At 36.4% G+C, this 13310-nt stretch overlaps 1 protein-coding gene across 2 annotated transcripts; it reads right to left on the reverse strand.

Annotated features, from left to right (window-relative positions):
- Positions 1 to 2157: 2157 nt before the first annotated feature.
- On the reverse strand, positions 2158 to 12570 carry LOC121268656 (protein LSD1-like). Of its 2 annotated transcripts, none has more exons than XM_041172994.1 (8): positions 12304 to 12570; positions 12099 to 12164; positions 10600 to 10713; positions 4445 to 4555; positions 3789 to 3901; positions 3192 to 3272; positions 2702 to 2755; positions 2158 to 2550 (listed from the first exon to the last, which is right to left on the reverse strand). In XM_041172994.1, the coding sequence occupies exons 3-8, from the start codon at positions 10709 to 10711 to the stop codon at positions 2509 to 2511; spliced, it is 513 nt and encodes a 170-aa protein (XP_041028928.1). In that variant the 5' UTR covers positions 10712 to 10713; positions 12099 to 12164; positions 12304 to 12570; the 3' UTR covers positions 2158 to 2508. The 2 variants fall into 2 exon arrangements, with proteins under 2 accessions (XP_041028928.1, XP_041028927.1); XM_041172993.1 differs by having other exon boundaries at positions 12110 to 12164; positions 12304 to 12569.
- Between the last annotated feature and the right edge of the window lie 740 nt (positions 12571 to 13310).

Consider the following 13310-nt stretch of genomic DNA (forward strand, 5'->3'; position numbering starts at 1 on the left):
GATTTTTTAGGGTTCTTGCCGAATTCTAAGTCTCAAGTAAGAGAATAAGACACAAAGTGAGTCATACAATATTTATTGAGCATTAATGTAGTTGGAGTAATTCACTCGAGCATCTATAAATGTTGTGAGGTCTATCTTTTATGTATATATTTTTATCTCATTCTAAGCCCTAGAATTCGGATAGAAATTTTAAGAGATCTAAATCTACGGCTGTAATCGAGCCGAGCCAAGCCGGTCTTTGGCCTGCCAAGCTTGGCTCGACTCAAAATATCCGAGCTCAAGATTTTTTCTTATTCTTTGTTCGAGTTCGACTCGATAAGCTAAACTCTCAACTCGAGCTCGACCCATAAACGAGTTCGAGTTCGAGCTCAAATTGTTTATTTTTTTATTTTTTTGAATAAGATTTAATAAATTAAATAAATAAAAAATAAAAGATCTAATATTGAATTTATACAACTAATAAGAAAAACATCTATTAAATTATAAAATTTTAAAAAATTTATAAATAATTAACATCTAACTAGTTGATATTTATTCAAAATAACAATATATTATATGCCTACATATATTAGTAATACATACACTTAATATGATAGCATATATCTATTTCATAATTGGTTCTTACTTACTAGTATATGAAATTATTAAATTTTATTGACCAATTATTACACAAATTATAAAATATACCTATGAAGTATATTCATTATATAGACATAAGTAATTAGATTACATATTATATATTTAATTATAAAAGTGGTATGCTTATATTATTAGCTAATACATACATATATATATATATGTATATATATATATAGGTGTGTGTATATATTTATCAATATATGAATGAGTTTGAATCAAGTCGAGCTAACAAGTTGAGTCGAGTTTTGTCTGGTATGTGTCATTTACAAATCGAGCGGGTATCTGTTTTCACGATCGAGCCTTTTTTTTCACTAGTAGAGTTCAATTCGAATTTAACCGAGCGAGTATCGAGCGGGCTATCGAATAAATTGGTTCATTTATAGCCCTATAAAATCCATGCAAAAATAGTAGCTAGAAGAGAAGGTATGCTTGAACAAGAGCAAGCAGATTAAGTAAGGGACTTGGCTATATATAAGGGGTGGATTTGAGGTTGAGCAACTCGTTGATGGACATGACATTGATTATCAAAAGGAAAAGGAGGCCGAAGAAGGAAACAATTTAATCAGCACACAACTTCCATGATCTTCCATGATCGCAGAAGGTATGGAACTTGTCACAAATGTTGCTCCACCTTGCATGTGAGTTGCCGTTCTTCCCTAGCTCTACATACCATGAACAATGTTGTCCAGTCCCTGGCCGACGCTAGCTAGTGCCACAACCATCCGCATACTCAAACCAGCCAAATTTACAGCATGGTCATCATTGGTCAGAGAAAAAGATAGGTTTTTTAAAAGGAGTTCTAGGGTTGCGGGGATGGACCTACACCTGCATCCTGCCCCACAACATGCAGGGGAAGGTTTCCAACCCCACCCCCGAGAGGCAGGGGTAGAGCCCCCCACCCTAGTACTGGGAGTGGGGTTGAAACCGCACCCCACCCTACCCCACCCCCTACTCAGATCTATAAATTATTTTTTGTGTCTAAAAATTGTTTTTAGATTCAAATTATAATATAATTAAAATTTATATATTTAAAAAGAATATAAACTCATTAAAGTTATATTTTGAATTGCTTTGACCTCCTAAACCAACCTTTATATAGGAGACCAATGCAATACAATAATCTTACTTAGGCAATGTGAAACTTACTGTTAAGCTTGTCAAAACCCCACTTGTTATAACTTTCCTTTATGTTTAATGAGATAATTGATGTTGCTGAGGGGACCCCCCCCCCCCCCCCCCCCCCAAAAAAAAAAATAAAAAATAAAAAAAAGACAAGTCCTTCCAAGTTTTATTTCTTTGTAACTGGATTTCCAGGAACAAAGGCATGCATAGTCAGTCACGCAAGTGAGGCACCTGGGGGAAAAAATCATTACCACAACCGATATCCAGTAAACCCATTTCATCAAACAACATAAAACATCTTGAAATAAAAGTTAAAGATAAAAGCAGTTTTAGAATATAAGTTTAACCCCATAACAGACAATGTGAGAGATTATAATTTAAAATAAATTAATCAAAAGTCAGAAAGCTAGCAGTTTTATACGTTATTTTGGATCTGAAGAAGATACATATACATCAAGATCATATTCACTCAGCTAAACTTGGCCAATAAATAAAAATTGTTCAGTATGCAAGCACTAGTCCAGCGACCTTTTCACTCTTCTAATCCTCTCTTAATGTACACCAGACACACGTATAAGTTCTTGGGAGCCTTATATTGGAATTATTTTCTCAAATTAATGTCATTCATGGCAGTCCCCAACATATACACAAATAATTTCCATGTCCATCTTCCAAGTGATTTGAAATATGGATTTTGGATAGTAACAAAATAAAACCGATAGCAATGGTTCTCTGAATGCCATTGAATTACTTTTTGTCTGTTGTGACCCCAACAACAACATTGCTCACCTGTGACATTCAGAAATTCATCAGTGCATCTTGTTATCTCCAACAAAAATGAAAGTTCATGGTGAGTTTGAGGAGAAGAGTGGGGACAAGGGGTGGGGTGAGAGTGCAGAAGAGAGATGATTAAAAACATAAAAAAGGGAATAATACGTACCAGTTTGCCACTTTCGTCAACAGTCATCGGATTCTCGACAACCACAGTTTGGCTCTGAGAATGAGGCATTGACTGAATCAAATACAAGTGATTGCACCAAGCATATTTATTTATTTATTTATTTTGTTTTGACGAGGTGAAAGCTCACAAAAGTATGGCCTTTCGGAACCAGACCTGGGAAGTAAACCCCCTATACATGACCCTACCAGCCAGGATCGTGTATTAGGTAATCCAAAGAAACTCCTAGTGCGGAATCAAACCCAGGACGTCTGAGTTTACAGCTCATCCTAAGCTTGACCCTTGACCACTAGGCTGCACCCTGACAGGTGTATGCCAAGCATATAGTTAATGCCACCTCCGCTCTCATATCAGGAAAAAAATAGCAGACTCAAGCTTACTGATGGTCAGCCTGGTTATATATATATATATATATATATATAGAGAGAGAGAGAGAGAGAGAGAGAGAGAGAGAGAGAGAGAGAGAGCTTACGGTTGAACTGAAGGCCAGTGTTCCAGAATTGGCTGTCCCATTTGGTCTGTGCACAGGAATGGGTACCCTGGTATTGGAAATCTGCAAAATGTATAAGAAAGCATGAGAGAGAGAGAGATGGCCAGCATTCACCATGAACATAATGATTAAAAAAAGGTATATGTTATGTGTTTCTATAAACAGAGGATAATATGATGTATCATCCCAGTGTATTATAGATTTTAGACAATCACTTGAATCCAATAAAATCAGAATCTTAGCATTTTCGTGGACTAATAATAACTAATCACAGCTTCTGTGCATGCAAGTGTCTACACTTGTAGCAACAATTTTACAAGAGCAGCACTTGAAAGTGCTAAGCTCATTTAAACAAACTGTACTTTACAGTTTTTACAAATTATTTTATTCGTGGATAATCAGGGCATACAAAGCTCACTATAAAATAGCATGTTTAAAACCTCCATGGAACCAAACTGAAATGTACTTCATAACTTTTCAGAACATATTAAGGAGTAAATTTTAGGAGCTGAAGTAAGAAGTAAATTCAATTATTGAGTAATAAGTTCTCCGACTGACATAATATTAAATGGTACTTACTCCAACATTAGTGACATAATGACAGACTGCGCATTTAACAGATGGAGCTCCGTAGGGATACATGAGTGTTGTCCGGCAATTCCCACAACTGACATGGGCAACCGGGCTGGATACTTTTTTTACATAGTTGCAAAACCCAAAACAGGAAAAAGTCAGCGAATAAGTTGAAGACAAGATTGTAAAGAAATATACAGGAAATTGATACGATTCCATTTGTAGATTTTGAACCAAACATTGAAATCTGCCACAACAGTAAGACCCATTAGGAATATGTTTGGAATGAGAAAGTTTTTGATACATTATACTGGGGTTTGGAAAGGTGGTGGGGTTCATTGAAAATATGTTTAGGAAGAAAAATTTTGTGAGTTAACCACCAAGGGGTAGCGTAGTGGTACTGGGGCGAGACATGCAAACCAGAAGTCCTGGATTCAGAACTTTGCATTCACACTATTAGAGGACCATTAGACTGGGGGACTTTTGCCTTTGAATTATCAGAGGTGTACTTGTAGAAAATTCCTTGTCAAGAGCCTGTGCACCCCTGTGATTAATTGGAATTTTGTTCCTGAATGCCCAGTGCCAATAAAAAAAATTGTATTTTATTGGCTTTGTGAAAGTTGTACCCTTAACCTAATGAACAGAGAACATATACATTGTACCTGGCGCAAGGTTCACTGTGTGGCAGCAAGAGCATCTCACACTCGTTGCCCCGCGTGTATACATTAGCAGCGTCCGGCAACCTCCACATATAAGTTGAGTCATTTCCATCCCTGCAAGGTTAATACACAAACCTAGACAATTAAACCCCAAATATCCTACTGTAGGCTTATATCATGTATATGTTAAATACAATCAATTAGTTTCTGGTCCATATTATGTATCTTTTAGCATCACCCCCAATAATTAACAATCTGCACATTTCCACCCGTAGTTACTGATTCCCTCCATATTTTCTACTATTTTTATTTTTCATTCTGCCAACCACCATATCAGTCTTTCTTATTTTACATAGAATGCTTGAGGATGTCACGTGTATGCTAATACAATGGCTATGGAAACTTGATGATCCTGTTGTTATTCATGATTATGAGCTCATCTGAGCAATCAGTGAATGCAAACTACCTACCTAACCATATACAAAGAGAGCAATGGTTCTTTGCTGCACATCAAGATTACCTTACCTAGGTTGGTGCATTACCCTTACAGGGACAGCACCTTTTAGGCCATCAGATTAGCAGTCACTAACTCCATGCAGTGGCTACCAAGGTGTTTTGACAGCTATACCGAAAAGGTATAATTGAAAAAAAAATATGGAGTTCGACCTTTAGGTTTTGAAACTATTTTGTGACAATGAAATCTGTGTCTTGACCCGGTCACAAATGCTTGCATATAAGCATCAGTTATGCAGATCCTCTCCTCTCAAAAATCTCCCACACATTTATCCCCACAATCATGTAACAGTAGAAGCTCTCCTCTCAAAAGTTCTCTCTCTATCATCCTCTCTATCTCTCTGCTCATGCTGTTCCCCTCTCAGATCACCACAACAAGAGATGGAGCCAGCCTTGATCACCATGGAACGCAGGCCATCTCTGTACAGAAACAAAAACCTTTCCTCTTTTATTTTCTCTCTAACTCATCTTTCGGTCTCACTCTCTCTAATCCTTTGGTTTTCACTCAAAAGCCCATCTCCAATTACCCAACCGACACCCAAGTGGAACTCCAAACTCATGGAGCAACACAGTGCCGCTAGACCCAGCCGCACCATTGAAAGGTAGGTGAGTTTCCTCCTCTCTCTCTCTCTGTTCCTTTTTCCTCAACTTTCTTCTTCCTCTTCTCAATATATCTCTTACTCTCCCTCTGCAACTCACTGTCCCCTCTCTCTCTGATACAAGCTTTTTCCCCTCTAATTGATCTGTTGGGGGGTTCCCTCTGTTATTGGTGCCGCCCAACCAAGCTCATCTCCACCAAGAGCCAGTTGAAGTCAGCCACGTTTCTGCCGTTATTACACCACCATAAAGTCAAGGTGAGCTCTCTTTTGTTCATCTTCCCTCTTTTATCTCCCTCTCCTCCTCTGTTTTCTCTCTCTAGCAAGCAATTTTGGTGACTTACAGCTCTCTCTCTCTCTCTCTCTCTCTCTCTCTCTCTGCAGAACCTGACGCCACCCACTGGAAGACCAGTTTTTGCTCACGCCAAATCTGTAGCTCCTTGCCATACCTCTCTTGGTTCGGCACACATACGTCCTCTTCCAGTAAAACTCCCATTTCCCTCACCAAAGTTATGAAATAATCATGCTTATTTTGAGAATTTGTGTGTACTTTCAGGATGAAAGTGTGTCAAGTGTTGGGGTTAAATTTACAAATTTTTAGTTGACAATTACAATAAAATTGTCAAACCATGAGACAGATGCTGGTAATAGCAGCTGCTTATTTTAATAAAAAGAATATACTGTTATCTGTAGCTTTAAAGCATTGAAGTTATCAAATGGGAAAACCACAAGATTATTTTATGGATTTTTTTATTAGTTGAGTTACAAGAACCTGATTTATTTATATGACTAATTGTTTATTTTGGCGATCGATTACACACATTAATCATCAGATTGGAGCTACAAGATCAGTAGGATGATCATGCATTTCCATATATAGTAAACAAGGCCTTTTAAATTATAATAGTAAGTAAAGACCCTCCCTGGAAGCCTCTTCTCAGTACAAAAGTCACCATGATAAGTGTATTATGTAGGACATGTTATTTAATTACGTGGGACATGTTACTTAATTACGCCACATTGTTATGCCCTCCTGTCATGCTATGTTATTAAGCCATTTTTTTCCAGTCATGTCATCTACGTGTATTGATCCAGGCATTTCATATGTCACATTGCATGCCATGAAAATTCTCATCAGATAAGTGAGAAGAAAAGTCATGAGAACAAGAACAATTAAGCTTTAAGAATGGCCATAAGAGATGCATGGTACCAATATAGTAATGGGTGGACGCGCAAGCCACACAGAATCATGAATTAAGGTCTGGTCCACCAAGTACGATATGATATGAGATGTTAGTGGTTGCCCCCGTAAGCTATGGCCGCAGGTTGTGCAATTAGAGCACAACCTTGAATACAAGGAATAATGTGTGATGGCCATAAGGAAAGTAGGGGTGAGCAGCAGAGACCCGCCCCCCGTGTGGCGGGGAGGATCCCCTCGTCCGCCAGATGCGGGGGGCGGGTGGCCCCCCCTGCATCTAGCACGCACCCACAGCAGGGGCGGGGGCGGGATGGGGAAAATACCCCCATACATCAAAATGATGCCGTTTTGTCATTGTGCAAAAAGACGTCGTCTTATCTATGGGGGGTATTTTTAAACACCACCTAAGGGGATTCCACCCCCCCCCCCCCCCCCCCCCCAACCCAAAAAAAAAAAAAATTCCAGAATCTTTGATTTCTCCCCCTTCGACTTTTTCTCTCTCGATCTCTCCCCTAGTCCCTCTGCTCCCAAGCTTGAGCCTTGCTCCGTGAAGTCTCGACTCTCCGTCACCTGCTGCCATTGCCCGTCATGGTTCTCGCCGAAGGTAAGTTTCCCGATTGGGTTTTCCCATTTTCTTTTGTATTTTTTTTAATGCAATAGAGGATGTGATTGTGAATTGTGTGCTATAGAGGATGAATGTGAATGTGAATTGTTTGAACTTTGTTTGAAATTTTTAGGGTTTCCGTTCGGTATGCCTTGTATGAATGGTAATTTAGGGGACACATGTAGGGAATTAATTCATTAGAAGATTAAATGGAGATAGATGAGAAGTATTAATTGTGATTTTTAAACTTTTAGACATCAATATTGTGGCTCTAGATTTCAATATACAGAGTATTGGCATCACTTTGGCCTCAAAATATAGCTGATGCATCAAGTGTGGAATTGAATCTATTGTTCATCTTTTTATGACTGTCAGTTTGGTAAGGAGATGTGGTTTCATTTCTCTAATCTTTTTAGAGTCTCTTTTTCCTTCTTATAATTAGGAAAAGAGTGTCCAGTAATCTGAAGAAGTGTTTCAACATTAATGAATCTCTAGCTATATTCCCTTTATTGGTCAAATGGATCCACTAAAATCCTGACACAGCAACTTATTTTGCTACACAGACCTAAATTTCTAAAATATTTTAACGTACAGTTTGGAATTAAGCTCCAATCAGTATATCTTTAGATGTTGTACACGATTTCTTGCTTTTACATGTTCCAGATGTTCTTGACTATGAGGAGGCCAATGTCAAGGAAAAGAGTGGTGATCAGCTTGGGTTTGGCAATCGTGGGACTTGAATTTCATTTAATCGGTATTAATTTCAAATTTAATTGTTATAGTGATACATGAGACGGCGTCTACGACTACCTCCGTTGCAGTATGACTTTGTGTGTATTGGACCCACCATTACCAATTTGCCATGGTTTGCACAATGTGCATGTATTTTAAATTTTTGTTTCATGCTTATAACTTTATCATTCTAATTTCTTTTATTTTTAACTTATTAATATTGCAGGTTTTATGATCTCGATTCTCACAGTCGACACAACTTAGTGAACTCACCGCCACTCCAAATTGATCAAATTTGAAATGTTATGATTTTGTTAATTTACAATTAATTGTAATGTTGCTACAATAGTTAGTAGTACAATTTGTAATATTTACTATTTTTAGACGAGTTTGTAATAGTTTATTAGTTCTCTTAATTTGTATAATAGTAATAGCTTAGTTAATAGTTTCTATCCATATAATTTATTTTTTGTTTTCAATTTTGCAATATATTTATTTTTGTAGTTAAATTCTGGGCCCAAAATGGCCCAAAAGTAGGTTTGAATGTGTTTTTGGGGCTAGATAACTGAACTGGGCCAAAAGCCCAGTGGGGGGGCTGACAGATGGAGGTCCACCCCCGCACCTCGTGCAGAGGACGGGGTACCCCACCCCACATGGACGAGGGCAGAGTGCGGGGAAAAAATGCCCACCCCCGCCCATGTTGGGAAGGGGTGGCCCCGCCCCCTAAGGTAGCACCCCTAAAGGAAAGTGAAAGACCGGTCAATAAGACATGCTTGAACATGTTAGTAGTTATCATGTTGAATATGTTAGTTGCACATACTCTCACATATACTACATATTAGTTGTTATTTGTACGATATGTTGGCTGATGTATCTACTTTTCAAGAAAACCAAGTTAAATTTAGTTTACAGTATGATGTGCTGTCATTGAGTTTTTTTTAATAGTGTTTGATGTTTTAGACACCTAGGTGAGGAGAATGATCAAGATGAGTAGGCAGGCTAGGCTTTAGATGGAAGAACCCAGTGCAAAAGAAATATGTGTCACCATCTAGATTACATACTTTACTTTAGATTTTATGTCAGCATGTTTATCTTATTTATTCCTTCCACTTTCAAGACACTAATTATGTTTTTAAGTTTAAGTTGAGTAAAAGAAGAATTTATTTTATGATGGGTCTCTTGCCTTGTGTGAGTTACGTATTTACATAACATTCCTATCCTACAGGAAGGGAGGGATGCTACAATCTACAGCTTACAACTACTTAAATTCTATACTAGTTCACATCATCTTGAAGCATCATTCCAGCCCCAAGATGGCTAGAAAGATTCTCACACATATTTTTCCTCTCTTATTTCAAAATAAGTATCAACATCACATCTAATGTCAGATGTCAACCAATCATTTTGTAATTTAAAGATTTCCTACTGGACAGAAAAACATGTCAATCTGTAAGCTTTTGACTTTAGCTTTATTATCTTTTCATGCCCTTTTGATATCGCTGATATCTTTAACCCTTACACACGGGGCTTAAATTTGTGCTCACCACTGAAAAATTAAAGGGAAAAGATTTGTGATATGTGTGAATGCTCTCTTAAAATCTTTGAATGTCTTTTGAAAAAGAAACTTGTCTTTACCTTAATTATTGTATGATGAAAAATTCTATTCATCATCCCCACACACCACACTTTTTTTATTTTTTATTTTTTTCTCTTATCAAATGTGTGGTATATGGATGATGAGTAGAATAATTCAATTATTTTAAGAAGAATAAAAAAAAATAATTAAAAAAAAAAGGTGTGGTGTGTGATGTGTGGGGATGATGAGTAGCAAAGCTCTTGTATGATATATATATATATATATATACATATTTTTTATTGAGTATTCGACTCACTTTGCTTTTGTGTTTTAAATGTCCCAAGTGAGGTTGAGGATGAGGATGCAAGCTAGAACTAGCAATGGAGACATAGTTAACAAGTGTTCATCACATGGTACTAGAATTTGGTTTACGTTGATAAAATTCATTTTTACCGATCCAAAAAAAAAAAAAAACGAATTTAGTTTACTTTGGAAGAAAATGACATTGAGGATATTTCCCTACGTGTCAGTTTTATGTGCTTTTGGTACTATTATATTAAGTTTCAATAAAGTTATCTATTTTGCTTTGAAGTAGTTTTTATAAGTATTTTGCTTTGAAGAAATTAAATGTTTATGGATCTCTATAACCCGGCTCAATGTAATGTTATTAAATGGCATTCCCAACTTTGTGGGAAAGGGGTGTTAAAAGGCTACATACATGCACATCCATAACTCCTCTCAGCCAACCTGATTTTTCAAGTTCCGAGTCATAATCCCTACTTTGGACACAAGACACTGACATATTTGTCTCATCTGAAGAAGGAATCTATCAAATCAAGCTTCCATGTTCAAAGTCAATAAGTCAGTCTGAAATGTATTAACATAACAAGTACATGGCCCAGAGTCACAATGATGAGAAAGGAATAACAAAGAAAATACCAGGTGGAGGGACTGAGGTTATTGCATTGCATAATGCACAGCAAACATTACTGGCTCCTCCAGGATACAGAAGAATGCTTCTACACCCACTACACACAAGCTGGCTCTGCATAGCTGCAGTGTCAAATAAATCCCCATAAGAAGACTACTGAAAGGCTGAATAATTAACAGAGTGAAATTCATAGCTCTTCAAAAGAAATACTGTTGAAATGATTTGCAAGCAATACTATTAGCCTAATACAATCAAATTTCCATAACTCAAAAGGGGCTTTAGTCCCCACTCTCAAAAGCCAAGAAAATTTAAACTACAGAGACAAAGCAAAAAGAAAATAAGACAGGATCTGCACAAAAAATGACAAGAAAGTAACAACATATTCTTAAAGAAAGAAAGCATGAGTGCCCAAATCATTATCATTTTATTAGGGTACCTCGCAGATAGAGTTAGAAATATGGCATGCACATTAACATTTTACGTATAGAAGAGACGGGGGACCCATCTTTGCATCAGGATCCAATATATATATATATATATATATATACACACATACATATATATATTTGCATACATATATATACATACATAATCCGCTATATATATACATACATACATACATACATACATATATATATATGCATACATATATATACATACATATATATAAAGAAAGAACAAAGCCTTATTAAGCAGATAGTACACAAGGAAGGCCTAATCCAATGGGAGAGGGGAAAAAATACGACAATATCTCTGGTTAAAGCATAAATATACACCCAAAAGAAAGAAAGAAAAAAGGTAATACAGAACCATAAACCATTGACAACTCCATAAGCAATCCGAAACACACTATCTCCAGTCTATGTACTGAAATCTGAAAAACCTCAATCTCTGCTCCAAATGAACCATATCAAACATAATGGAACCACCCTCAAAAAAGCATTTGCCCTTACCTTCGCCATCTATCCCTGCACATCCAGCTCTTCAAAAGCAACATTTCATGATTAAGAAGGGCGTTTTAAGTATTTCTAGCATTTGTATGCAGATAATTATTTATTCTACTTTCGGGCAGTTAGGCTATTGAATATTTTTCTACTTTCGGGCAGTTACGGGGGAATTAGCCCAGAACAGGTAATAGATCCCCCAGTAGAGTCGAGGTTGTACTTGTCCAGGGGAGGTAGATTAACCTGAGCACGCTCTCAAAAGCAAATACCAGAATCCATTACTCATAAACAGAACATGATAACTAAAACAAGCAATCAACGGAGGTTGCGAATACATCCAATACGAGTTTTAAAGTCATGTTGAGACTTTATATACGAACAAGGCCGAAAACATATCAAGTTCCACAATAGAACATGGAAAACTTCAGTTTCAAGCCCTAATTTATTAATGCCTTGCATTCTAATCCTAATTCCGTTCAATTTAGCGGCATAGCCCGGGAAAGTTGATATCTGACAATTGAATAAAGAATCGCACAATCGCAGAATAAAAAACTCAAGAGTACCTACAATTTACCTGGTTGCTTCAAAGCACCAAAGCCCCGATCCTGAATAGACCAGTAATTATTGTTCTGCAGAATACAAAATGAAAAATTTAGGTTCATCTCCGGAAAAAAGCAATCAAGCACGGAAAACCCCAAACCATCTCAGAAAATCAACGAATTCGATATGAAATGAAGAAAGAAAGGTCTCATATCATATGGTTGATACCTAAAACCGCGAGCGGAGGTTTCAAAAGCTGATAGACAAGAAGAGTAAGGAAAATTTTTAGAAATTATTGGATCCAAACAAAAACTGGGGGGGTGGGGGTTGGTATACGGAATAGTGGATGAGAGAGGATGGAAGAACGATGGAAATGGAAGGAAAGAAAGGAAAGATCCGTTTGTTTGTCCAAATTAGTTGTTATTGGGAAGGGGAATGGGATTTTAGAATCTTTCAACGGGACAGGAGAGAACCTCAACACGGAAAGCTTTTCTGTGTTCCAAATAATATTTAATAAAATTGCTTGTTTGGCCGTTATTATTTATCTTCATAATTTTTAAACTTCTAAAATACCCCCTTTCCATCTTATCTCACCTTAAATAGTAAAATAGTTTGTATGTTTTAAAGTAAAATTAACTAGACTTGTATATACGATCCTCATTTAGAGACTGTACATAACATTACTCTTTTTTTTTTAATTTGATTCTTCATTCTCTTATGGCTAGCACAAGAGTGAAAAAAATTAATATTTTTATCACCCAATTGGTATTAATTTCTCTTCGCTCTTTGCTTCCATTTCAGACCCTCTTCTTCGTGATTTTACTAGGAACTTGAAAAGTAAATTTTACTATTATTTTCCTTGGTGATTTTTAACTTTTAAAATACCTTTTGCCTCTTATCTCAAATAAAGATTAAAATTGTTGATATATTTCATCTTTTTAATAGATCAGTCATTATATTTTATTTTTAAATTTTTTGTTCCATGTATTTTTCAACTTTTACCATTCTAATTCTCATATAAATTCACCGTGGTGTTTATATAAGTCTTCTTTTTTCTTTTTTTTTCTAAAAATATGTTGATGTGGTATTTTTAATGAAATATTAACGATTAAAATAATTGAAGTTGACGCCAGCAGTAAAAATCTTAAAGCTAAATTATAGAGATTAATCTATCCGAAAATTTATTGAAAAGGCAAATACATAGACCATTTTTATATTTAACTCTTAAAAACAAA

This window comes from Juglans microcarpa x Juglans regia, chromosome 5S, assembly GCF_004785595.1.
Source record: "Juglans microcarpa x Juglans regia isolate MS1-56 chromosome 5S, Jm3101_v1.0, whole genome shotgun sequence".
Classification (NCBI taxonomy): Eukaryota; Viridiplantae; Streptophyta; class Magnoliopsida; order Fagales; family Juglandaceae; genus Juglans; species Juglans microcarpa x Juglans regia.

What these genes read in the sequence shown, in the direction of transcription:
- LOC121268656 (XM_041172994.1), bottom strand. Translation starts at nt 10,711, where the DNA reads ATGCAGAGCCAGCTTGTGTGTAGTGGGTGTAGAAGCATTCTTCTGTAT. An exon ending in AACCTCAGTCCCTCCACCTG is followed by an intron (nt 4,556 to 10,599) that starts GTATTTTCTTTG and finishes TTAACCTTGCAG; the next exon opens with GGATGGAAATGACTCAACTT. An exon ending in ATTATGTCACTAATGTTGGA is followed by an intron (nt 3,273 to 3,788) that starts GTAAGTACCATT and finishes TACATTTTGCAG; the next exon opens with ATTTCCAATACCAGGGTACC.